The 27,841-nt window shown below is 44.6% G+C and overlaps 1 protein-coding gene across 2 annotated transcripts in view; it reads right to left on the bottom strand.

Annotated features, from left to right (window-relative positions):
* Positions 1-27,841, bottom strand: part of COG5 (component of oligomeric golgi complex 5) — a 358,927-nt gene that overhangs the window by 7,905 nt on the left and 323,181 nt on the right. For both annotated transcript variants that reach the window (XM_008258350.5, XM_070071149.2), the window contains 3 exons: positions 22,931-23,034; positions 14,797-15,034; positions 8,412-8,488 (listed from right to left, as the gene is read on the bottom strand). In XM_008258350.5, the coding sequence (XP_008256572.1) occupies positions 8,412-8,488; positions 14,797-15,034; positions 22,931-23,034 (419 nt within the window). The remainder of the gene's footprint in view (positions 1-8,411; positions 8,489-14,796; positions 15,035-22,930; positions 23,035-27,841) is intronic.

Genomic DNA, 27,841 nt, shown 5'->3' with positions numbered 1-27,841 from the left:
ACCATCAACAGCACCGACAGCGGACTCACAGCAACTGCTGGGTCGGGCCCAGGATAAAGCCTTCCAAAGGGTGAGGCCAGCAAGATGGCAGAAGAGGAGGTCCCAGGCCTCACTCCTCAGCGCAAAGTTCAACCACGGTCCCCAGCTAACAGCACGGTTGTGCTGGACATGCGTGGACCTCACGTAAGGCGAGCGGTCTCCCTCTGCGCCAACCTTCTGAGTACCGCACACAGAGGGGTCCCGAGGCCCATGACTTCCAAGGCTGGAAAAGAGCCAGCAGTGGACACCAGGCTCCCTCGCACCCTAAGACATGTCGCAGGAAGCCGCCTCCTGCCTCGCCTGCCAGGGAGCGCTGGCTCAGCACGGGGTAAACCACCAGATGGGAGATATTTCTTTCTATGCCTTTCAAATATAGTACAAATGGACCAAGAAAACTAATCGCTGAAATGTGGGGAAAGATGCCAAAATCCAGGTGAAGAACACATAAAGGTTTCCAACCAAACACAATCCAAAGAGGAATTCAACGAGTCACATGATACACCAGCCAAAATCAAAAATGAAAAAATTCTTGGAGTGACAAGTGGCTGAGAAATGATCACATACAAGAAAATCCCAGTAGAGCTATCAGTGGGAGTCCTCTACAATTAAATGCTAAGAAATGCTGCACTCTCTCTAAAACCTGCCATGTGTCTTCTTTCTGGTGATGAGAATGAGGTACTTGATTCTGTTCTTCTTTTATCTTTGGCTTCAGGAAGTTAAAAGCCAAATCTGAAACTTACCTACAGAAATTACCTTATGTGGCAGGATGGAGTATTTGTGTTTGTCTTTATTTTCCACCAATACACTCTAGATGCAAACCCGCATTGATACAAGGACACAGAGATGGGCAAAAAAGGCAGAGGGATGAGAAGGGAGAGACGGGGCGAGAACCAGCTGGACACACGAGCACAGGACGCGGACGTGCCGGCCTTGGCGGCCTTGCACACACGGGGTTTGCTCCTGAGATGCCCACAGAAGCTGGGCCAGTGACAACCAGCTCGCTTGAAAATGGGGTTTTCTGGTCAGTCACGGGTCCCTTCTGAGCCATTTCTATGACGAGGCCGCATCTTCAGCACTGGGCACGACCAGGACTGCCAAGAGAGCCAGGAAAAGCCACTCTGGATCGAATTCTGTGCCGTGCCTCATGACACAGCCACCTGTACATCAAACGCAGACCCTATTTCTGCTGCTGGGTTTAGGAGGCTGCGGGAGCGTAACCTGAGCCCTCCCCTCTCCCGGGTTCCATGTAGAATCTGAGGTGCTGGCCAGACAAAAACCAAACCAGCTTCTGCAGAGTTTTATGGAACAAAAGAAAATTAATCAAGGTTTTATAAAACTCAGACGCCCTAAATACCACAACATCATCCTTCGAGAGTAATATTCTAAATACACCAGCACTTCCAGGGTGAAACTTTTTAGCCAGAGGTAGTGTGAATTAGTCAAGTAGTAGGTCCCACTAGAAAAACTGCATTTCAAGCCGGGAAGATTCACAGCTGTGCAGCTGTCGGTACTCCGAAAGTCAAGTGCAGCAAGAGACAAGTCCTGCTGCTCCTGCGTCCACACCTGGTGTCACCGGCCCCTTTCACGCCACCTGGCACCGACCTACTCCTAAGCTCCCCTTGCTGAAGGCCTGGAGAAGGCAGCAGGAGGGAGGGGGACAGGATGCAGATGGCCTCCCTGCCTGCTCAGGACAGAGCAGGGCTCTGGGAGAAGACAACAGTGCTGCAGGCCTGCAGGAGCCGCGGGCCGCTAGGGAGGCCCAGTTCTGCAGCATGAGGGGCACGGGGGTCCCTGGAGAGAATGACGCACAGGCCGATGGCTTCAGTAAAGCAGAGCTCCACATTCAGAAGTTAGGAAGGGTTTGTTCTCAGAGGCTATGCTGCCTGTCCCCACAGAGCAGGTAGCAAAGCAGGCCGGAGGTTCAAGTAGCCACTGGCCAGGAATAAACACGTCCATCAGGCTGAGCGGGCCCGGCGCGCTGCCTGGATGTCTGGGGATCTGGGGCAGGAAGGGGTTTCAGCAACGGGAAGCTGCCAGCCAGGTGAGGGGATCGGATTCTCTTCTACACATTCTGATGTTTTCCTTGATGACGCATGCAAACATTCCCATGCTGCTGCAGGACCAGTCAGGGGAAAGCAGACAGAACCTTCTGGAACGGGAGCAAGTTACTGCGGTCACAAGCACAGGCTCTGGGTTCTCTCACCTCTCAGCTGCACAGCCCTGGCCACTTCCCCATGCTGGCTGCCTCGTGGTGGGTGCACTGAACTCACACGTGCTAGGAGGGCTCAGGAGAAGCACTAGCCAAACAGAACTGACCACAGTTGCCATAACTAACTGTTCAACTGGCATGGCTCCCTGGGTCCCCGCAGCCCCCCGCCCCACCATGGGAGCAGCCAGCAGTGATGAAAACAAACCAATGCACCAAGAGGCGGGCCACGCTGGGATCTGAGACCTGGGACTGACAATCCAGAAACATCAGGGAACCAGTTACTCAGCTCACGAGTGCAGAGGAAGCACAGAATGTAGCTGGGGTCTTGGGGGTCAAAGTGCTAAACACAGAAGCTGCCGAGGCGGCCTTGTTGCCCCTCTGCAGACACGTGGGCATGGAGGTTTGCACCGGGATGCATGGGTGCACCAACACCACAAACTGCCACCCAGGGCCCCGCCCAGCTCCTATAACTACAAACAGCTGGCACACATGCTGCATCCTGGTTATCCACGCTCCGTCCTAACGTGGTCCCTCTCTCGACAGTTCCCTCTGCTCTCTCACTAAACCTGGATGGTAACGAAGCTTACAGCAGAGCAGGCTGTGGGCATCATCGGGGACAAAGGTGGTGGGCCAGCCCGAAGGCAGGACCTGTGTCCCTGAGCTGGTGAAGAGCAGCCGGTCCCTTCCGTGTCCTTTGCCTCACAAAGATCTGCACTGACAATGTCAAAGTCCAGAGCTTCCAGACCTCTGGCCAGGGGCGTGAAGACGACGGCCTCACGAACACGACTGAGGGGAAGATGCCACACTGCAGAGGGCCGGACAAAGACGGGGCTGCAGCAGCTCTGACACGTGTGCCCAGGGGCAAGTGGCTAATGTCAGCAGCTGTCTGAGGCAGCGCTCTGTCTTGGGCACGAACAGATTCCTGCTGCCTGCCGGAGCAGCTCTCATGCTAATGTATGCGAGAAGCTTGCTGGCTGAATCAGACAGTCCACTCCAATTACTGCCGAGAAACAAGCGCCCTGCGGCAGATGGCAGCCTGACAGGGGAAGGGAGCGCCTGCTAAGAAGGCCTGGGCCTGGGCCTGACTGTGTGGATGAGAGCGAGAGACAGGGTCTGGGTGGGAGTAAGTGTGTCAGTGTGTGTGTGACAGGGTCTGGGTGGGAGTGAGTGTGTCAGTGTGTGTGTGTGGTGATGCTGCAGCTGGGGTCACAGCGGGGACGCTCTGGCTGGCACATCCCTGGGCATGGCGATCTGCTGGCCTGGGCTGTCTGGCTGGTTGCTCTCCTGGCCTTGCCCCCTTTTACAGGGTGATGTTTTGGTATATCTTTTTTTTTTTTTTTTTTTTTTTTTTTTTTTTACAGGCAGAGTGGACAGTGAGAGAGAGAGACAGAGAGAAAGGTCTTCCTTTGCCGTTGGTTCACCCTCCAATGGCTGCTGTGGCCAGCGCACTGCGGCCGGCGCACCACGCTGATCTGATGGCAGGAGCCAGGTGCTTCTCCTGGTCTCCCATGGGGTGCAGGGCCCAAGCACTTGGGCCATCCCCCACTGCACTCCCGGGCCATAGCAGAGAGCTGGCCTAGAAGAGGGGCAACCAGGACAGAATCCGGTGTCCCGACCGGGACTAGAACCCAGGGTGCTGGCGCCGCAAGGCGGAGGATTAGCCTAGTGAGCTGCAGCACCAGCCTGTTTTGGTATATCTTACACGGTTTTTTCACTCCTTTGTTATTGTTACATGAGAAAAACAATGCAAAGGAAATTTAAGATAACATTTACTGACTTTTCTGTCTATAAAAATAAGGCAAAAAACTTGAAAAATAAAACTCAAAAAGAAAAATCATTAATGACAATTCCACTATTCAAGATAAATATTTTTTTAAAGATTTATTTATCTGAAAGACAGAGTTGCAGAGAGAGGTAGAGACAGAGAGAGAGGTCTTCCATCCACTGGTTCATTCCCCAGATGACCGCAACGACCGGACCTGTGCTGATCTGAAGCCGGGAGCCAGGAGCTTCCTCTGGGTCTCCCACATGGGTGCAGGGGTCCAAGGGCTTGGGCCATCTTCTGCTTTCCCAGGCCACAGCAGAGAACTGGATCGGAAGAGGAGCAGCCGGGACTTGAACCAGCGTCCATATAGGATGCCAGTGCTTCAGGCCAGGGCTTCAACCTGCTGTGCCACAGCGCCGGCCCCAAGATACAAATTTTTATGTTTGCCTTTTTTTCTTCATACAAACAACTAATATTATTTTAAAAAAAAATAGTAAGCATCAGACCATGCACGCTGAGTAGCCTGTCTTCTCATTTGATGATGCATTAAGGATTTTTCCATGTTGTTAGACACTAGCTAACAATATAACCATTAATGGTGGCATACATCTGACGGGAAAAATGTGGCATTCTATGTGGCCAATGCCCGACTGCCTGCCACTCAGCTGGCTTTGGTGTGATTCAGAACCTTTGACAAGCAGACACACAACAAGGCCAAGGTGGACCACGTGCACGGTAGATGCTGCCTACTTCTTGTCACAGCACTGAGGGAAGTGCGCGTATTAACAGGAGTGGAGCCCTCACTGCAACTGCCCGGGACTAACTCTGGAGCAGACACAGATCAAGGTTTTGCAGGTAGGCGAAACAGAGGGCTGCTTATAATGTGGTCATTAGAATACTGATTGCTCTGTTGTGACTGACTCCTGTTTAGCCCCTGCACATCAGTGAGCTCTCAAGTCAACTGTCTGTCAGAATTTTTCAATTAATTCAAGCTATGGAGATAATCCATAGGAAAAATATAATTATTCTTATGTGCCCAAAGCCTTAGGACCTAAGGAACCATCTACAAGGAGAAATTCAGGGGTACCAGAATCCCAGGCAAAAAGGGCATTAAAAACTTCATACTTTGTAGAATGGAAAAACAAAACAAAACAAAACAAAAACCAACCAAACAAAAAAACCCTCTGCTCCCTGTTAAGAGAGCCTTTAAAGTTCAAGAGTTAAGGGCCCCATGAAAAAGTTGAGAACAGGGGCTGGTGCTGTGACTTAGTAGGTTAAGTGTCCACCTGTGGGGCCAGCATCCCATATGGGTGTCCATTCAAGTCCCAGCTGTCCACTTCCAATTCAGCTCCCTGCTGAGGCCTAGGAAAGCAGAAGATGGCTCAAGTGTTTAGGCCCTGCATGGCCTGCATGGGAGACCCAGAAGAAGCTCCTGGCTTCGGATCAGTCTAGCTCCAGCTGTTGTAGCCGTTTGGGGAGCGAACCAGTGGGTGGAATACCTCTCTATCTCTCCCTCTGTAACTATGCCTCTCAAGTAAATTAATAAATCTTTAAGTTGAGAAACTGTCGAATGCAAACTAGTACAATACCTGGGTCATTAATAGTTGACAGCATCAAATGAAATAGAAATGCCAGAGAACAACTCATAAAACAAGGGGAGTTACTGTTTCATAAAACATACATATGGGTTTGCATGTATATGAACATAGGTTTGAGGGTTTTGCATGTTTTCAGGCAAACTGCAATACAAAGTATGTCTTACTGTGAGCCATAGTCAAAAAAGTTTGAAATCCATCCAGGTTCACTATTACTCCATGGAAAGCTAGGTAAAAACTAGGATTTGGGGCCAGCATTGTGGTACGCCACAATGGGTTAAGCACCCGCCTGCGACCCAGGCATCCCATTTAAGTGCTGGTTTGAGTCCCTGCTACTCCACTTCCAGTGTAGCTCCCTGCTAATGCACCTGTGAAAGCAACAGAAGATGGCCCAAGTACTTGCGTCTCTGCCACTTGCATGGGGACTCGGATGGAACCCAGGTTTCTGACTTTGGCCTGGCCCAGATGTGGTTACTGCCATTATTTAGGGAGTGAATCATGGGTAGAAGATCTCCCCCTCTCTCTTGCTGACTCTTCCTCTTCCTGTAACTCTTTCAAATAAATAAATAAATCTTTTTAAAAAGTATAGGATTTTTAAAAATTATAATTGGTCAATGATTAATTCTTGATTCCATAGAAAGATACCAGAAGGTGTTGCCCAAATGTCAAAATGTTCCTTTATTCTTCTTGTGTGATAATCATGAGGGTGGACAGAAATTTTCCAAACCCACTGGCTTCCAGCAGTAATTGGTCTTAGGTGAAAGCCTCAGAACTGGTGTCTCATACAATGATATAGCTTTTCTTTTTTTTTTTTTTTTTTTCTTTGACAGGCAGAGCGGACAGTGAGAGAGAGAGAGACAGAGAGAAAGGTCCTCCTTTTGCTGTTGGTTCACCCTCCAATGGCCGCCGCGGCTGGCGCGCTGCGGCCGGCGCACCGCGCTGATCCGATGGCAGGAGCCAGGTGCTTCTCCTGGTCTCCCATGGGGTGCAGGGCCCAAGCACTTGGGCCATCCTCCACTGCACTCCCGGGCCATGAGTGGGCCATAGCAGGGAGCTGGCCTAGAAGAGGGGCAACCGGGACAGAATCCGGCGCCCCGACCGGGACTAGAACCCGGGGTGCCAGCGCCGCTAGGTGGAGGATTAGCCTATTGAGCCGCGGCGCCGGCCAACAATGATATAGCTTTAACATTGTTTGGATAAAGGTCATTCTGCACCAGCAAACAGGCAAATCAAGCATTATTCTAAGACATTTACATGCAATAAACAACTAAACACACGGTTTGGGACTATCAAAACTAACCACCTAGGGGCTGGCACTGTGGCATAGCGGGTAAAGCTGCCACCTGCATGGCTTCAGCAAAATATTTAAGCACTTCTTAACAGAATGAAAGAAAAAAAAAGGAAAATGAAAAATAAATAAAAGCAACAATTTCTCACAAGATGGGAACTGATCCAAAGAAGGTTTATGAAGGATTTGGGATCTCTGTACAGTTTGTGGTCCTTCATTTCAGAGAAAATAACATTTAGGCTCCTGTGTCAGCATTAAAAAATAACAAACAAACAAACAAAAACCCTTTGCCAGTGACAAATGGGCAAGGTAAAGGATGGGGTGCCCTCTCCACCAACACCACTGGGTTCTTCTACTTCCTAGGTTATACCACTGGGTTTTCTCCTGCCAAAGCTTGATGACGCAAGAGAGCAAAGCAGTTAATTAGAGGACTCCTGTGAACGTGTCCTCTTCACTTCCAGTATGGAGTGCAGAGGGCTGCACTCTGACCTGATCTGTACTGAAACACACGCAGAGACCACCATGCTCTTGGTTCACTGACAGCGCACACCAGGTGCAGTCACAGCTTGGTCACAGATCCGTCACAGATCCAGGCTCCTGGCTGCAGACTGGCGCAGCTCTGGCCATCACAGCCATATGGGGAATGAACCAGCAGATGGAAGACCTCTCTCTGTCTCTCTGTCTCTCTCCCTGCCTCTGCCTCTCTGTAACTCTTTCAAATTAAAAAAAAAAAAAAACTTAAAAAAAATTTAAAAAGCCATATGAATAACCTCCCCTTATTGCCTGGAGTCTGCTATAGAAGACCTTAATCATTGAGTTTTTCACTATTTCATAAGATCTGAATTGATAAAAACCTATTTAAGTGGAGAATTTTTCTCTGTTAACTGGTAGAATCTAAGATCATTAAGTATGAATTGGCTCTTCGTCTTTCTTTCTGAATTGGTTTCTGGGAAACTCAATGTAAATTCTGTGCTCAATTGCATTAGTCTAGGTTATCTACTACATTCATAGTCACTGCCTGCATTTCATCACTACAGGTTTTATAAATAGTCCATTCAGTGGTTCTGACATCCCTCTCTTGGAACATAACCTTTGTAGAAGCAGACTGGGTGAAAAACGATACAGAAACACATGAACATCTCAGAAAAAAGACACCCATATGATCATGAACTGCCTGGCATTATTAGTCAATGCATTCCTGTAAGAATGGGAAGCAAAATAAAACAGCTCCCTAGGAATAGCACAGTAAAACTTACTAGCCTAACCTTGTGATTTGTAGCTCACTCAAACAGGAGAAAAAAAAAAAAACACCCACTAACTTATTAGTCAATGCACATAATCCTATGTGGGTTTCTAATTAGAATAATACCTCTCAAGATGACTCAAATGAAACTGTCATTATTTTAAGTCATACATGGATGAACACTGGCAATTTTATACATTTCCGCCTGAAATGGAGGAGAAAAATTTATTTACTAATAGAATACAAATATATTAACCAAGAAATAGTCTTACCTGAATGACCTCAGCATCCGATAGGACTTCCCTAAGTCGGACACTCGTCTGCAGAAGGGACCCACAGCCAGCTCCATCTGAAACATCAGAAGACACTCTGTAGCTCTCCAGGGCGGCATCCCAAGGTCAATCAGGGACTTGCCCGATCATGGAGCTGTAGCCCACAGGAAACCTAAGGTTATCTAGACCGTGAGGCACATTCTGGAAGCCAACTAAACTCATGACAAAGCAGTGACTTAGATAATTTTTGCATAAAAGAGCGTACAACGAGGTAATTCCTTCATGGAAACAGAAAAGATGCTTTTTGTTATTTACCAGAAAGAAATTTAGAGTTTCTCCACTGAAAAAGAAAGGTCTATAAAACTGTGTACATGCATTTTAAGTAGGCATAAGTCTGTTTACTTATTCTTTTTTTATTTATTTGAAAGTCAGAGTTACACAGAGAGAGAAGGAGAGGTGGAGAGAGAGAGAGACAGAGAGAGAGAGATCTTCCACCTGCTGGTTCACTCCCCAATTGGCTGCAATGGCTGGAGTTGTGCTGATCTGAAGCCAGAAGCCAGGAGCCAGGAGCTTCCTCTGGGTCTTCCCACATGGGTGCAGAGGCCCAAGGAGTTGGGCCATCCTCTACTGCTTTCCCAGGCCATAGCAGAGAGCTGGATTGGAAGTGGAGCAGCCGGGTCTCAAACCGGTGCCCATATGGGATGTTGGCACTGCAGGCAGCAACCTTACCCACTACACCACAGCACCAGCCCTATTTATTTATTAAGATTTTATTTATTTGAAAAGCAGATTTATAGGGGGAGAGATAGAGATACACAGAAAGAGAGAGAGAGAAAGAGAAGCTTTCCATCCATTGGTTCACTCCTCAAATGGCAGTAATGGCTGGGGCTGAGCTGGGCAGGAGCCAGGAACTTCCTCTGGGTCTCCCACAGGGGTGTTGGGGCCTAAGGACTTGGTCCATCTTCCACTGCTTTCCCAGGCACATTAGGTGGAAACTGGACTGGAAGTGGAGTATCCAGGACTTGATTAGCAGCCCATAAGGGATGCCAGCACTACAGGCAGTAGTTTAGCCTGCTAAGCCACAACGCTGGCCCCAATGTTTATTTGTTTAGAAACAGAGAGACAGTCAGATAGATGGAGTTCCCATCCACTGGTTCACTCCACAAATGCCTGCAACACCTGGAGCTGGGCCAGGCTGAAGCCAAGAGTTGAAAACGGAATCCAGGTCTCCCGTATGAGTGGCAGAACTCAAGAACTTGAGCAAAAGTGTTGCCTTCCAGGGTCTGCATTAGTAGAATCTAGTGTTAGGAACCAGAGCCGGGAATTGAACGCACACCCACTGCTATGGGATGCAGGGTGTCCTAACCGGCATCTTAACTGCTAGGTCAAACACCCGTCCTCAGAACATTTTTTATATTCAACATAGATGATGACAATTCTTTTTTATCAATGTAACTCAACTGATGAAAAGCACCAACTCTGGAGCCCCAAGAAGTCCAAATCTGTAGTTGCTAGTTTTATGACCCTGGACAAGTTATATGTCTCAGGTCTCCCACCTGTAAAATGGAAATAGTAGTACCTACTTACTAGAATTGTGCAAAGTGAAAGATAATTCCATAGTGTGCACAGCACATAATAAGTGCTCACTAAATGCCAGCAATTATTATTGATATTAAAAAATGATTTTCTAGTCCTGGTTGCTCTGCTTCCAATCCAGATTCTGGCTAATGTGCCTGGGAAGGCACTTGGGCTCCTGCCACCCATGTGGGAAACCTGGTTGGAGTTTTGGGCTCCTGGTCTGTGTTGTGGCCATTTGGGAAGTGAACCAGAGGACGGAAGAATTTCTGTATTTCCCTCTGTCTCTGTCCCTCTGCCTTTCAAATGGATAAATAAATCTTAAAAAATAAATAAAAGACCTAGCTTGAGATGCTCATGGTTCCATATCAGAGTGGTTGGGTCCAAGTCCCAGCTTCACTCCCAATTCCAACCTCCTACTAATGTGTGCCCTGTGAGGCACAGACAACGGCTCATCATTGAGTTCCTATCACACACGTGGGAGACCTGGATTGAGTGCCCAAGTCCTGGATTTAGCCTGACCCAGCATTCAGGGAATTAACCAGTGGATGAGAGAACTTGCTGCTTCTCTTTCTCTGACAGAAAAATTTGTTTTGAAAACGTTTATTTTGGTGTGAAAATTTTTTGAGATTCATGTGTAGTTTTTTCATAATATCCATTTCTACAGACTTTCTGAGGAACCCCCTCATACATGATTTCAAAAATGTTCTGCGCCAAAATAAACTTAGCTTTTAATTCCATTTTCTACAAATTTCCTGAGAGACCTTCACACACACATAAGAGTATTACTACGCAAAATGGTAAGAGTTCTACCAAATGTATGAACCAAATTTCCAGGGAGAATTGGTGGGCAGCTTTCTTGAGACAGTCTCAAGGGTGAATAGGGCCAGGTTAATCTCAATGTACCAAAGACACAGAGTGCACACTGTTTGTCCTACACAGAAACCTCGAGTGGATGGAAAACTCTCCCAAACACTGACAAACAAATTACAGGAAAAGAAAAATGTAAAGAAGAAAAAGTCAGGATTTTTGCCAACACCACATAACAGAACTGCTATGAGCCAGCGTTCTTTACTCAAAAGACAGTGGGAGACGGGCTGTTCCCTTGGACCTGTTTATTCACTGGGTGGGAGTTTCTGTTTTTTTTTCAAGATGTAAGGAAAACGACCACAAAGTGAAAATATGATCATGTATCTTTTGATTTGTTAATTCCACTCATAAGGTTGTGTGTGTGTGTGTGTATGAGGTTTTACACACTTCAATAATGTGATGTATTTTTCATGAAAGTTTTTGTCATTTTGTTTTCAACCGCCACAGTGGGTTGTCCTCAAAGATCAAACCAAACAACCCCTGCGTCAGCATGTGAGCAGGGTGAAATGTTAACACAAAGGAGGAGTTGCTACGTGACAGCGTGGGGCTGTGAAATCTCTAACAGTGTGGAAGACTACTGTGCCATGGGGCAACTTGAAAATGTTAAATGTCTAAAATAAATTTCTCATCCATCAAGGACTTCCAGGGTACTGAACATCATTTTTTCTGCCAGGGTTCCATGAAACCATGAAGGCCATGTTTTCAAGGACAGGAGTGTCTGTTTTAGAGGAAGGAGGTAACTGTGCATAAAGTGGCCAAGGCGGAGGGAGGGAGCCGTCAGCTGCAGGGCTGGGAGCTAATTACTGGCTGCGCCTTATCTACTATGGACATTTGGTTAACCACAGGGCATCCCTGGGCACTCCCAGGGCACCCCTGCCCTGACACTGTTCAGAAGAAAAGGCAAGCAGAATCATAATAGAAATGACAATTCTGATTCTCAGGCACCAGGCAAAAGAGACACATAAAGGGAGACTTAAAGGGCACCAGTAGGCCTAAAACAGAAATGGCCGGGAGAACCACCGAAAGACTGGAGGCCAACTCCAACAGCCATCTTTCCCTCAGGGAAGGGCGGCAGGGCGGAGTGGCCAGCGCGTCACATGGACTCCCACTCAGGAGGACCCCCGTGGCTGGGGACAAGCTCACGGCTTTCAGAACTGCTGTGTGATCAGTGCAGACACCAAGACCATGTGGCCACAGCAGGGAATTAATTACCTGAAGGAAAGCACCTCCTGCCCATGACCTGGATCCTAAGGGGACAGGATGCTGGCACTTCCTGCACCACAAGCCCTCCAGATGGCACCCTACAACCACGTTCCTGCCCTGCACCGGCACCCGGGGCACGGAGAGGCTCTCAAAGGTGCCCTCACCATAGATCATCATCTGCAGCCAGACACCAGCACCCTCAGTTCTCCTGGCCTCTTGAGCTCCTTCTCTCCCTGTGACCAATGTCAGCAGAGCAGCATTTTTATCCCAAGAACACTTTTCAACCCCCCAGAGTGTCCATTCTTGAGTCCAGCGACCTCCATGGCTTTGTTTAATTTTGGATACAAATTGGCAGAACCCTCAATAATCAGGCAGTTGGAAGGCTTTCTCAGCCCCAGGTGATGCCTGTCATGAATATAAATGTCAAGGCGATGCTATTTGAGTGTTTTGACTGAACCCAGAAAAACATTTTCAGCTGAAGTACAGTTCTGAAAGCTGAGGTACAGCATTGTATAATTGCATTGTGGCAAGAAACCACATGAAATGAAATAAAAAAAAAAAACCCAAAACTTCAAATTCAAAATCTAATTTTTCAAAATGGGGGTGGGGAGGATCCTGACAGAACAGCTGGGCGCTTGCCAAAGTTCCTGATTGTCAATATGACCACCTGTGCTAGCGCTGCCACCTGCCCTCCTGTGCCCATGACCCACAGGCGTGCAGCCAATCCCAAGGTGAGCAGTGGGAGGGGGTGGTGCCTCCGAAACTGGGGCACGCTGCGGTACAGACGAACTGACCACATGGAAGGCAGTAACCACCGCCTACCGCAGGGCTGGGAAATACACTCTCACCACCGAGTCGCTGCTACCTGTGAACAGCCCGAGTCAGCGCAGATGACTGAGCAGTTTTAACTGTCTTAAGTAAGGCAAGGGACCTGGGGAAAGTTCGGTTTGTCCAGCAGCAAGTCTGCAGAATGCAGCAATGCCAAGAACAGTTCTGAATCATGCCGGTTTTGCAGAGTGGAAGCCAGCCCCTGCTGCCGGCCCTTGGGCATCCTGAGCAGGTACTAGCTGCAGTAGCAAGAGCTAAAGGACGATACTTTCCATCTTTCAAGTCTCATAAAGGAACATATTATTAAAATAAAAACCCAAAACAACAAGCCTCTCTCCCACAGCACTCTCATTTTGGCCATCGCCTGCTCGGCTGCCACTCTAATTGGACTTGAAGTGCTGCCTCCAGGAAAGTGACTCAAGAGCCAGCTGGAGCAGAATGCAAATAAGCCGGTGGGGGTGGGAGCCCCAGGGAGAGGAGAGGACAGGAAAAGAAAAACAAAATCAGGAGGAGAGGGAAAGAGGAGAACAGAGACCCACCAGAGCACAGCTTACAACATAATTAATAAGCAAGAGTGGGTCCCAGCCTGCAACCCTGGCGAAAGACAAGTCGGACAAAAGTCATGTCTAATCCTCTTTAAATGTACAGGTGCCTCCGGAAGAAGCTGACAGAAATGGAAAAGGTCATATGAATGGTAACACTGAAACCCTCATTTTCACACTGTAGCTACCAATAGCGTAATTCCCAAAGGAAGGCTTCCTGTGGTCTAGCGGCCTCCAGCATATCATCTGGGGAAGAAAATGACTAACTGCTGGATCAGTACACATGCAGAGTTGAAGGTACAGGTTTGTGGTTTGTGTTCCCTGCTCCTTTGTGTAAGTGCACCATGTTCCAGCAAGCTGACAACCATAACCTTGGGAAATGCAACCCACCCCGGCCCCTTCCTCAGCACAGACGACCTCTCCCCCCACCTGCAACCCCGCCCTGCCAGATACCCAGGAATAAATTCTGATGTTAAACATTTATCTTTATAAGCAAGGAGGATTTGGCTTGAACAACTATTTAGACTAGTAAAGCTAACAGCTTTGAAAGGCTTAAAAAATGATTTCACCCTTGACATGCTACACAAATAAGAATCATCTCTGTGTCTGAATCTTTTAATCAAGATTTTTGTTTGAGGTGTTCCCTTTTCTTTTTTTTTGCCTTTGTTGCTGTTGAAATGATTTTAACATCAGACTAAAAAAAGAAAAAAATATTTCTATAAGATTTGATTATGGCTCTGCTAGTTAATTGCCATTCGATGTCACACATACTAGGTAGCTTGGAATAATTTCAAGGCTAGCCACTGACAAGTGTACTCTACTTAACAGAGAAAGACCAAGCAGTCAGATGGCACGTCCCCCTGACCCACTGTGCACCTCAATGCACTGAACATAGTCTTGGAATGGGGCCAGATATAATGGGGCCAGGATAACAGACATAGTAGAATTCTTTCTCTTCACACAGGGACTCCCTTTCCACTGTCTGAAAGGTTATTTCATTGTCTATATCATTTTCCAGCAAGGTCAATGAACTACTTTCACCAGTACTGACCTAGAGAAATAGTGAAAAAGCCCCACAGTATGCAAAAATGGAAAATAACTGGGTTCCTGTGGGATGAGCTACTTCACCTTGACCTTGAAACAGTAAAGATGTGGGATGATTTTTTTGTTAACTACTCAAAGAACAAACTATTTCATTAAAAGTGTCTTTAAAGTCTCCTTTTCTCCTTTTACCAATTAAATTTAAGTGGATTTACTTTTCTTTATTCTACTTTATAAAAACATGGACGAATATATATTTAACATTTTACTTAATAGGTAATACTGACACCAAACATTTTTCCCTTTGTAGCTATGCATTTATTTACCTGTGCAAAATCAGCAGCAAGTCGCATTTTCCCACCTTCACCAAGAGGTCTTATGAGACTAGCATTGCGGATAAAAAGTTCAATTGCTCGTTGGGCAATAGCTTCCGTGTTGTCAAAGACAAAATCTGAGCATTCGAAGTGTTTGAAGTAGTCACTCATAACTCGGGCAATGAAACCTTGCAGCTCCTTCATGTACAGAGAACAAGGAACGTCGGGCTTTCCTGAGCCGGACACCGACCTGCGACAGAACAAGCAGCTGTTCTCAGCACCAGTGCACTCAACTGCACTCTCCCATTCCCCACCTCTGGAGGCTACTTCAGTCCTGTGCAACTTTTCCCCCTAATGGTGTACAAGTATCAAAGAACACAAGAAAATATTTAAATCATACTCTAGTGGTCCCCCTCCCCTTTTTTTCTCCGATGCTGGAAGGACTGCTGAAGGAGCTTTAGAATCCATGTACCTGAATACTATCAAGAACGAAATGGATAACTATCTGTCCTGGTTGAATCTCATGAATCTGTCCGCACTCGCTGGCCTCGCCACTTCCATCTCTTCTACAGTTTGCCTGCTTAGTGAACGCATCAATCACGGACCCTGAAATAGCATTTTACACTTTGTAACGACAGAAAATGCTGCCTTTTCCAAACAAATTCCTGGCAAGGACATCTTTGCTCTTGCGCTATTTAATCAGATCAGTCGCATAGCAGAATTCTGACTGTGGAAGCAGTTATGCAACAATACACGTGGTGTGCAGTTTCTCCCTCCAGATGAGGAGGTTTGGAGAAGCTTTAATTTGGCTCAGCAGATGATGCCAGCTGATGCTCGAGGATACACTATTTATAATTTATAAATGCTTACAATCGGCCTTTAAAGAATATATTAAAAATGTGAAATATTTATAGGAACAAGAATTATACCAAAATTAGAAATCACCTGATATTGTCTAATAGATGAGATCATTAGCTATATAAAGCTGAATCGCTTCAGAAAGCAAGTTAAGTGTTTTCATATTCTGAGAATGACGTAGAAAAACACGATGGTCTAAAGAGGAACAACAGACATAACTAAAATTCCTAGAGTAAGATAATGAGGTGAACTTAATTATCTTCAGATACAGCAACGGTTACTATAAATAGGCTGCTAACCAGAGGTTCTCCAACCCTAAAAGCAGAAACAAACAAGGAAATCAGGCTTCTGTTCCAAGAGGAAGGGATGGTGTTCAGGTTAAGAAGGAATGTTTTGGCCGGCGCCATGGCTTACTAGGCTAATCCTCCACCTTGCGGCGCCGGCACACTGGGTTCTAGTCCCGGTCGGGGCGCCGGATTCTGTCCCGGTTGCCCCTCTTCCAGGCCAGCTCTCTGCTGTGGCCAGGGAGTGCAGTGGAGGATGGCCCAAGTGCTTGGGCCCTGCACCCCATGGGAGACCAGGAGAAGTACCTGGCTCCTGCCATCAGATCAGCATGGTGCGCCGGCTGCAGTGCAGCGGCAGCGGCGGCCATTGGAGGGTGAACCAACGGCAAAGGAAGACCTTTCTCTCTCTCACTGTCCACTCTGCCTGTCAAAAAAAAAAAAAAAAAAAAAAAAAAAGGAATGTCTTAACAGCTGCAAGGCCACTGAGGGGCACATGGTGTCACCACCAGGTGGGCTTCCCAGTGGGTGGAGGGAACCACGGTGAGTCACGGGGGCTCTGGTGGATTCAGACCACCACACAGCTGGCTTGATTCAGGTTCTGTCAGTCCAAAAAGTGGAGTTGCAAAAAATGGTCCTCCTGCTCTTCTTCCTACTTTTTAAAATTAATTTTTAAAATTTGAATTTGGTTTTTCTTTTTTTCTTTTTTTTTTTTTTTGACAGGCAGAGTGGACAGTGAGAGAGACAGAGAGAGAAAGGTCTTCCTTTTGCCGCTGGTTCACCCTCCAATGGCCGCCGCTGCAGCCGGCGCACCGCGCTGATCCTGGCAGGAGCCAGGATCCAGGTGCTTTTCCTGGTCTCCCATGGGGTGCAGGGCCCAAGCACCTGGGCCATCCTCCACTGCACTCCCTGGCCACAGCAGAGGGCTGGCCTGGAAGAGGGGCAACCGGGACAGAATCCGGCGCCCCAACCGGGACTAGAACCCGGTGTGCCGGCGCCGCAAGGTGGAGGATTAGCCTATTGAGCCACGGCGCCGGCTTGAATTTGGTTTTTCAACATACTATAATAATGTGTAATTTCAAGATATTTAGCTATGATATATATACATGGTGTGGAATGACTGAACGGAGTCAATTAACATATTGATCATTTTAGATAATTATTTACTCCTCCTAAGTACAACTTGTATCCTTCGACCACTATCTCCTCATACTGGCAACTCCCAGTCCCTGAACCCTCTGTGAGTTCTATTGTTATGGATTCCGCACACTGCTGAGAATATGCAGTGTTTGCTTTTCAGTGTTTGACTTACTTCACTTAACAGGATGTCCTCCAGTTTCATCCATGGCTGCATTAGATAGCATTTCCTCTTTTTTGAAGACTTAATAGTACAGTACACACATATACCATATGCAGCATTATGTACAGTAGCCAAATGAAGGAACCACACTAAGTGTCCATCAATGGATGAATAAAAATGGACACTTAGTGTGATTCCTTCACTTGGCTACTGTACAAAATGCTGCAACGGACACACGAGTACTTTCACACACTTATTTCAAGTCCTTAGGATCTACACTCAGAAGTGGGTTAGCTGGATCATATGGTAATTTTATTTTTAGTTTTGTCAAAGAACTTCCATACAGTTTTCTATAATTACTGTACTAATTTAAATTTCACCAACAGTGTACAAGAATTTCTTTTTCTCTATATCCTCACTAACATTTATTTTTTTGCTTAAGATAATTTTTTTAAAAAAATTCACTTGGGGCTGGTGCTGTGGTGTAGCAGGTAAAGCCACTGCCTGCAGTGTTGGCATCCCATATGGGTGCCGGTTCGAGACCCAGGTGCTCCACTTCCGATCCAGCTTTCTGCTATGGCCTGGGAAAGCAGAAGATGGCCCAAGTCCTTGGGCCCCTGCACCTGTGTGGGAGCCCTGGAAGAAGCTCCTGGCTCCTGGCTTTGAATCAGCACAGCCTTTGTGGCCAGTTGGGGAGTGAGCCAGTGGATGGAAGACCTCTCTTTCTCTCTCTCTTCTTCTTTCTCTGTGTAACTCTGACTTTCAAATAAATAAATAAATCTTTTCAAAAAATTCACTTACCTTCATTTATTTATTTGAAAGGCAGAGAAAGAGACAGACAGAGATCGAGAATTCTGAAACGCCCTCAACTGCCAGGGCTGTGCTAGCTGAAGCTGAGAGCCCAGACGCCACCCAGGTCGCACATGCTGGCAGGGTCCTAAGTACCAGAGCCATCACTGCTGCCTTCCAGGGGGTGCATCAGCAGGAAGCTGGATTGGGAAGCAGACCAGGAACTCGAATGCAGGCACTCCTACATGGGATGTGCCAAGCAACAGCTTAACTGCCGTGCCAAAGGCCCGTTCCTATTTTGTATTTTTGATAAAAACCAATCTGACATGTGTGATTTCTTGCAGGTTATCTGATTGGTTAGTACATAGTCAATTATTCATAGTAATTTTCTATCATTCTTTGTACTTCTGTGGTATCAGCTGTAATGTCTCCTTTTTAATTCCTGAGTTTGAATCTTTTTTTCTTAGTCTAGGATAAGAGTTTATCAATTCTGTGTACCTTTTCCAAAAAATCAGCTTCTATTTCAAAGTTTTTCTGTTGTTTATCTTGTCTCTACACCATTTATTTCTGCTCTGTTCCTTGTTACTGCCGCCCTTCTGCTTACTTTGGGTTTAATTTGTTCTCATTTTTCTAGTTTCTGGAGGTAAAATGTTAGGTTGAGATCTCTTTCTTTTTTGAATAAAGATGTTTATTACTATAAATTTCCTTTTTAGAAATCTTTTGCTGTATCCCTTATATTTTAGTATGCTGTATTTACATGTTCATTTGTCTTAAGATATTTAAAAAATTTTCCTTTTGGTTTTTTCTTTGATCCATTGATTGGGAGTATGTTAATTTTTACCCACACTGTGGACATTCTAGGAGTTCTCCTCTTGCCGATTTCTAGTATCGTACTATCGTAATAAGAAAAGATACTTAGCCGGCGCCATGGCTCACTAGGCTAATCCTCCGCCTAGCGGCGCCGGCACACCGGGTTCTAGTCCCGGTTGGGGCACCGGATTCTGTCCCGGTTGCCCCTCTTCCAGGCCAGCCCTCTGCTGTGGCCAGGGAGTGCAGTGGAGGATGGCCCAGGTGCTTGGGCCCTGCACCCCATGGGAGACCAGGAAAAGCACCTGGCTCCTGGCTCCTGCCATCGGATCAGCGCGGTGCGCTGGCCGCAGCGTGCTGGCCGCGGCAGCCATTGGAGGGTGAACCAACGGCAAAGGAAGACCTTTCTCTCTGTCTCTCTCTCTCACTGTCCACTCTGCCTGTCAAAAAAAAAAAAAAAAAAAGAAAAGATACTTAATGCAATTTCAATCTTCTCAAATTTCTTGAGATTTGTTTTGTGATCTAATATGTGACCCATCCTGAAGAATGTCCCATGCTTGTTTGAGAAAAAACTGTGTTCTACTAGTTTAGGGTAGATGTTTTGTGTATGTCTGGTAGATACAAACGACAAAGTTCAATGTTTCCTTATTAATTTCGTATCTGGATAATCTACTCATCATTGAAAGTGGGGTACTGCTGTCTTCTACTATTCCCTTCACATTCATTAATATTTGTGTGCTCTGATGTTGGGTATGTATGTGCTGATAATTTTTTTTTAAAGATTTATTTATTTGAAAGGCAGTGATACAGAGAGAGAAGGAGAAAAAGAAAAAGAAAGAGAAAGAACAGAGAGAGATCTTCCAGCCCCTGGTTCACTTCCCAAATGGCCACAATAGCCAGGGCTGGGCCAGGCCAAAGGCAGGAGCCAGGAGCTTCTTCCAGGTCTCCCATGTAGGTACAGGGGTCCAAGCACTCAGGCCATCTTCTGCTGCTTTTCTAAATGCTGGCACTGCAGGCAGAAGCTTAATTAGCTAAGCCACAATGCCAGCCCCACTTACAATTAGTACAATCACTTGAATCCTTTGTATAATGACTTTCTGTCTTTTCTGACATTTTTTGACTTAAAAGTTATTTTGTCTGACGTAAGTATAGGTACTTCTGTTGTCTTTTGGTTTCCATTTGCATGGGTTCCCTTTTTCCATATCTTCATTTTTGGTTTATGATGGTCCTTAATGGTGAGGTGAGTCTCTGTATATGCAACACATAGTTGGTCTTTCATAACGTCTTATGTTTTACCAAAAGTATAGTGTTTTCTCATACTTTATAGGATTAGCCCAAGAATGTTAATTCTAGGTGCTGGAGTTGAAGCACAGTGAACTAAACTGATGCATGCTATGCTGGCATCCCATATGAGCCCCAGTGGCTCATCCCATACAAGCAGCCCTAGTGGCTGCTCCACTTCCAATCCAGCTCCTGGCTAATGTGCCTGGGAAAGTAGAGCAGACGGCCCAAGTGCCGGGGACCCTGCTACCCATGTGGGAGATCTGGATTGAGTTCCTGGCTCCTGACTTTGGCTGGGCCCAGTCCTGGGGCACTGGAATCATTTGGCAAGTGAACCAGTGGATCGAAGATGTCTCTGTCACTCCTGTAAGTAAATAAATAAATCTTTAAAAAATATATTAATTCTAGCCAGGTAAAATGATTCCTTAAGCACTAGAAAATAACATACTAAAACAAGTTTGACAGGCATTTGACAAAATAAGTAAAATAATAAAAGATAAAATTCTGAAATACATATATCAATTTTTATTGTATATTAAAAGACTAATTTAAATTTACTAGAATAAAAACTTGCTTGGGTATTGCTAAAGCTCAGTTTCCCTAGTCATACCAAAGCCATTATTAAAAGATTTTCAACTGACAAAGTGAAGTAGTGAGCTATGCAGACGTTTAAGGGTCTTTATAGTGACAGCCTGCATGCAGATGTTGAAGGTAGGAGGATTAAACTTCTGCACAACTGGGAATTGGTACCTGTTCACCTTTCCATCACCAGTCTTGTGTGAACGTACTCTCCCCTTCTCAGAAGTGCTCACCTAGGATCTAGGTCTGCCTCCTCCTGCCTCTCCTCCTGCCTCTCCTCCTCCACTCCAAACTGTAATGAGACACGAGTCATTCTACACTAAGTGAAAGGATTTTAATAGATGAATTAGGTCAGTCAGACATTTACATTTTAAATGTTAACTTGGAAAGAAACACACTAGTTCTATTAAATAAATTTCAACTACCAGGAAACTGTGTTGAAGATTACTTTCTAAATAGCAGGGATTCTATCACCACACTGACCTAGAAGGTAAATATGATTCCTTTTCTCTAGAATAGGTATGTAGGGCTTAAAGAGACAGGTATTCACAATTTTTTCCCAACTGATACCAATGGGGGCCGGCCTTAATATACAGGTGACTCCTATTTCTTGAACTGTTTAATCCAACTTCACCTTATAGTTGATATTAGCTATATAACTATATCTATATATCAATATCTATGAAATGGCATGAAAAAATTACTAATGACACAATTCTAGAAAGTAGGAAGATTATTACCCATGGGAACAATCCTTTAAATAAAAGCAAAAATGCTCCACGCTCCTATACTGCTACATAGGGAGAAGGACTTTCTGTGGAACCTCTCTGTCTATTGTATATATGAGTACTAAGCTGAAATGCAAACATCAAAAGCCATATGGGTATAAAAAATAAGGACAATGTTACAGACCTTACAATAATGCTTTCCATTCATGGCAAACTATCACTTAAAAACCAGTCTGTCTTACTAGTATTAAGCAAACTTGTAAAAACATAGCCAATTGGGAAAGCAATTTGCAGCCGTTACAGTCTAATATTTCATCTGCAGGGTACTGGCTGTAGGTCACCCATTAAATCACTGACGTTTCTTACCACTCAGAGTGAGCCTTCAAAAATTACCTCATTTTGGCTCCCTTTTCAGAGGCATTCATGATTGGTCTAATTGGGACATTTCACATCACTTTTGAACAGAATCCATTTCCTCCCAAACGTTCGTAATCAGCAGTTTTATCTCCTATTGAGTTCCAAACAGCGTTTTTTTTTTAATTCATTTTGTCCTTCTGTGCTTTATGCCATTATTGAAAATAGAGACTGCTCTTTTGACACTTCAGAATACTATGTAAGTGAAATGGCAAATGATTTGAATAATTCAAGGGCAGTGAAATAATCACTATTTTTTTTTTCTAGAAATAGCAAACCAGTGGTTGGAAACTAAAGAAAGTAGATATCCTTTAAACAATATGAATATAAAGAAACAAGATGGTATAAAAATAATAAGGACCTATGGTCCTAGGAATATAAAATCCATGCCAACATGTTAATATTTGAATGTTAAGCTCTAGAACTATTTCAAGATTTTTAAGAAAGCACTCCAATAGATATATGGATGGTTTTCTTATATACTAAACCAAAACTATTTTGCTCTGCTTTTAAAAGATTTCAGCAAACTGGGCTGCAAACTCTGATGATTATTATGCTCAAGATACAGAAGCTATGCATGAGCAAAGCACAGTGTTTGTTCTAGGTGTGATGTGAGCAGGTATCACGGCCATAGAAATTCTGAGGAAGGACACAGCAGGCCTAGAGGAGGCTGAGCAGGTGCTTGCCCCCAAAGCCAGAGGAAGATGCAGATAAGCAGAGTGGCAAAGGCAGCACCTTTTACACAAGGATAGCAATGCCTCTGCTGGGAGTAGCCAGGAGGCTGACAGAGAGGGTGTTTGTGAGAAGTAAGGGAGAGTAGTGAGACTGGAAGTAGAAGGTACCATCACTCCCACAAGCTGTGAACTGGTGGGCACAGACCCACACACCCATCCCACATGCCTGCCAAAGGAGAGAAATGATGGACATAGCAATGGAGCCATTTTTATCTTACTGGGGCTCATCAAGGGGTAGGCAGGAGGTTAGAAGCCCACACCATCACAAGGGGAGCAAAGTTCTAGGGGGTAAGATGCCCGATGGAGTCGTGGTGGAGGTAGGAAAGAAAGCCAAAGGCAACTGAGGTTAGTGTGGTTTTGATGAGAAATTATTACCCAGAGAAATCTTCCTGATGCATGGTGATGATGATAGCCTCGATAGCATCCCCCACGGAGGTCAGTAAGGGCTGCACAGCATTTCCCATCAGAGTGTGAATCGTCTAAAAAGAAGAAAGCACAAAGGAGAGGCACAATTATTGAAAAGCACCAAGAAAGCTGAGACATGAGAAACAGGTGACTAGCAGTTTTTGTATTCCGTCAAATGCAGATTATTCGTAGTTCAACTCCACAGAAGTCTGCTCCCCTTCCTAGCTGCCGTCAGCAATGATTTCTAAAGCTCAAAATACATCAAAATGGCACTGAAAAATTTCAACTCCCCCACTCATTTCCCCCCCAAAGATTTAGTGGTTAAATGAGCTCACGGAGAAGCCAAGATGTGTGAAAAGAGAGGAGTATGCCCACTTGTGAAGTAAAAGTCAAATGAACACTTTTTTTTTTTTTACTTCAAAGTTTCTCAAGAGAATGAGGCAAGAATAAAAGAAATTCTTTAAAAATTGGAATAATATCTTAAGCTCCTAGCCAGAGGGAATATGAAGGATGTGCTGGTGAGCCCTATAGGACAGAATAGGTATTTCAGGGGTCAAATTTTTGTGGAGAGACCACAGCAGTGATTCTCAGCTGTAGGCAACTGTGCTCCCCAGCTAACATCTGGCAGTGCTTGGAAACACTGCTGACCATCACAGCTGGGGAGAAAGCAGGAGTGTGCTGCTCGCATCTAGTGGGGGGAAAACAAGACTGCCGCTACAAATACGCCTATGCACGGATGGCCCCCGCAACAAAGAATCATCAAATCTCAAATGCCCATATTGTCAAGGCTGCAAAACAGTTCTACAGGGACTTTATGGTCACTGCTTACCTTATTTAAGACTCTAGCCCTTGAGAAAAGGTTTAATAGGACCCTTCTTAATTACATTCCCAAATATTTTCTGTAGCCCTTGGCCTCTGGTGAAAATAAACACATTGTGTACAGGCTTGATTGAGAGAGAGAGAGAGAGTGTGTGTGTGTATGTGTGTGTGTGTGCTCACATACAGTATGTCCTCAGAGAGCCCATGGGTCAAAGCAACAGATAGAAAGTCATAGCAATAAATATCCTAAGAGAGTACTGTGGGGTCATGGGAGGGACCTCCAATGTACACCGGCAGGATATGAAAAATAGATGGCATGGCTTGAGCTGCATTTCAGAGAACAAGTAGGTAAGACAAGGTGAAGAGAGACAGGTCATCCACTGACAGGCTTGGGAGCCCGGGGAAGCCGATACACTTGGAGCACTGCAGACCTGCCATGCGTCAGAGAAGCCGCAGGAGACATACTCCGTGTAGGCTGCTAAGAAGTGGGAATTTATTCTGAAGGGACTAGGAAAACAACGATGAGTTTTAAGCAATGAAAAAAAAATGTGGTAATGATTTGAATTTGGCAAAAATCCTTTTGGACAGTAGGTTGGATAAATTTGACTAAGACAGGAGGACAAGTATGGGCCACAGTAGTAGTAGAGACATAAAATGAGTGCCTGAACCAATTCAGAGGCAGTAGCCATAGAGATGAGGAGATAGCAAGACTTTGTAATTAGATCTATGACATACAGAGAAAAAAAAATTTAAGGGGACTTTTTTTTTTTCTTTAATGACTTAGTGGTATTATTTAATGATATGACTTAGCAGTAGTTATCTAAATACAGAAGCAGCAGCAGTTGATTTGGAGATGCAAAGAGAAAAAGGGGAGGAGTTCATTTTGGGACATGAGTTTGAAGTGCATATGGGAAACCCATATGGGCTATAAAATAGGTATTGAGGTATTTAAATTTGCAGTCCTGAGACATTTTGACAAGAGTTGGTAGGGGAGGGGAAGCCAAAAGAGTCAATAAGATCCCAGAGAACACTGTGTTGACTAAGCCCAAAAGCCATTTTATAGTCATGCTGAAAAAGAGGAGCCACTGAAGGGTCAGAGGGAAAAACACTTATGGAGTACACATTACGTGACAGGAATTCCAATCTGTGCTTCACAGGTAAACATTTCACTTAGAACCAAATTATTCCTTCTCAAAGAGTCATTAAAATATTTAACAGAGATAGGGAATCTACAATAATTCACAGATGGGAAAACTGAAGTCAAGTTAAGGTGACTGTCTCAAGCCACGACTCAGCAAGCAGAAGAACTGGGGTTTTCTAGGTCCATGTGACTCTGGTCAGCTTTCAATGAGACTATGTCACTGGACAGAGGGGGAGACTCTAGAGTATGGTGGAAATATGAGGACAAGAAGAAACAGGGTTTCTAATTCTGAAATGAGGAGTGTCTAACTATAGATCTAACTATAGATCTTTCTACAAATAAGTATAGAAAAAAAAAAAAAAACACACTGAAACCAAAGCAAATCAAACATTCTGGAGGGCTCTGAAGACAGAAAAAAAAAAAAAAAAAAAAAAAAAAAAGACCCACAGTTTTAGAGAGATGAGGAAACCTAGAGTAAGCAACCAGAAGGGCATGGTTTGAGCTTTTTGTGGCTTTGCCCTGAGGATGACTACAGTCATGGAAGGGCAATTCTGAGAAACATGGAAAGAGAGAGTACCACCACCAACACAGCCCATCACCTTTCAGGTCAAAGGAATAGACGGGAGCCTTGAGTCAACCAGGATTGTAACAGAGTGGAAGGTGAGCCTTGGAAAGGGGAAAGTCGGGGAAAAAGCATGCCTAATTCTATGTTGTACACTCAGCACTAGTCTTTAGCTGACTCATCAACCACTCATGTGCAGAGCAAACTAAGTATGGCCTGCAACCAACTCAGTTACAGAAGTGAACTGAGATCAGATGCCTGGCCAGCTGCAGGTCTGACAGTGCACAATTTGAGTCTAATCAAAATAATTGTCTGTTAGAGCAAAATCCTCAACCCTCTTAGAAGAAATAGGGAAAAATACTGAGTCAACACAACAAAATGTTCACAGTGCTCAGGATATATTCAAAATTCTTACATATACAAAAAGCTAGGAAATTTCATCAATTCTGGGGGAGAAGATAATCAACAGATGCCAAGCCTGAGACTACTCAGACTACAGAACTATCAGACAAGAATATCAGTATGATAAAGAAAAATATGCTCGTAATAAATAAATAATAGGAAATATCAGCAGAGTGGTTAAAATTGGGAAAAAGAACCAAAAGGCAACTTAAAACAAAAAATTACACTATCTGTAATTTGATAATCAACTGGGTAGGTTTAGTACAAGAATTGAGATCAATCACAAAGGAGAGAGTCAATAAAGCTGAATAGAGAACCAGTAAAAATCCATCCAAATAAGATTAAAAGAAAAAAAAAAAGGATTGGAAACATAACTGAACTTATGAAACAACAAATGATCTAATATGGTGGTAATTAGAGTTCCACCAGCAGAGAGAAAGAATGGGTTAGAAAACTATGAGGGGGGGGGACAAAAACCCCAAACTTCTCCAAAATAATAAAAAGCATGAATTTACAGATTTAAGATGTTCAGCATACCTCAAATAGGAAATTCTTTTTTTCATCTTTTTAAAGATTTATTTATTTGAAAGGCAGAGTTAGAGAGAGAGAGAGAGAGAGAAGAGGAGAGGAGAGGAAAGGAGGGAGGGAGGGAGGAAGGGAGGGAGGGAGAGAGGGAGGGAGGGAGAGAGGGAGGGAGAGAGGGAGGGAGAATCTTCTATCCATTGGCTCACTCCCCAAATGGCTGCAATGGTGAGAGCTGGGCTGGTCCAAAGCCAGTAGTCAGGAGTCTTCTCTGCGTCTCCCATGTGGGTGGCCCTTGTCTCTTCTATTGAGGAACAGTGTGCTCTTAATTCTATTTGTTGAACTCTTTTACTTAGTGTAGGGTTAACTTTACAATCATTAAGTAAACTGAAAAGAGATCTTTGTAAAAATGGAAGGGAAGAGTGAGGAGGAAGAAGTGTTGGAGCAAGCGCAGGAGGGAGGGTAGGGTGGCAAGTATCACTATGGTCCTAAATCTGTATCTATGAAATACATGAAACTTGCATAATATAAATAAAATTTAGAAAAAGGAAAAAACTGAAGGTAAAATAAAAATATTTTTGGCAAAAGAAAATTAAGGTAGTTCATTGCCATTAGATTCACACACAAAAAAATGATAGTAGCCAGTTGAAGGAAATGCTACTACAAGGAAATTTTAAAAATATACATTATTATTTTTTAGAATTGTATCTATGAACTACATTGAATCTGTTAAATTTAAAAAAACTAAGAATAAATTTTAAAATAAAAATATTATTACTAAAAGCAAAAATTACTGTCTTGTGGGGTTTATAATGCAAGTCATACTTCTACAAGATTTCTATATTTTACATGACATGGTCAGTATTATCTCTAAGAAGGCTGTAAACAGTTAAGGATAGGGGCTTGGTGTTGTGGTGTAGCAGGCTAACCCAGCTGCTTGTGATGCTGGCATCCCCTATCAGAATGCCAGTTTGAGTCCTGGTTGCTGTTTCCAATCTTGGGTCCCTACTAAGGTGCCTAGGAAAGCAATAGAAGATGGCCTAAGTCCTTGGGCTCCTGCCACCTATATGAGAGACCCAGATGGAATTCTGGGCTCCTGTCTTAGGCCTGGACCAGCTCCAGCCTTTGTAGCCATTTGGGGAGTAAACTAGAAGATGGACGATCTTTCTCTCTCTCCTCTGAAATAAATAAATCAATTTTGAAAAAAAATTAAGGATGTATTTGGTAACCCACAAGAGGTTCCACTAAGAAAAAGGAAATCAAGTAAAGAGGTACAAATGAAAATTTGAGAAATAAGTGAAAACAGAATTCTTAAAGAAATTCAAATCATCCAAATAAGGTGAAGAAGTAAAAGAGAGCAACAAAAGACAAATAATAAAATTGTGCACTTAAACGACACCCTGTTAATATCTGTGTTATGTTAATAGGCTAAACA

Source organism: Oryctolagus cuniculus, chromosome 3, assembly GCF_051225735.1.
Source record: "Oryctolagus cuniculus isolate XC-2025 breed Fujian yellow rabbit chromosome 3, ASM5122573v1, whole genome shotgun sequence".
NCBI classification, from domain to species: domain Eukaryota; kingdom Metazoa; phylum Chordata; class Mammalia; order Lagomorpha; family Leporidae; genus Oryctolagus; species Oryctolagus cuniculus.
Note: the sequence above shows the minus strand (reverse complement) of the source record. Positions and strands in the feature narration are given on the sequence as shown.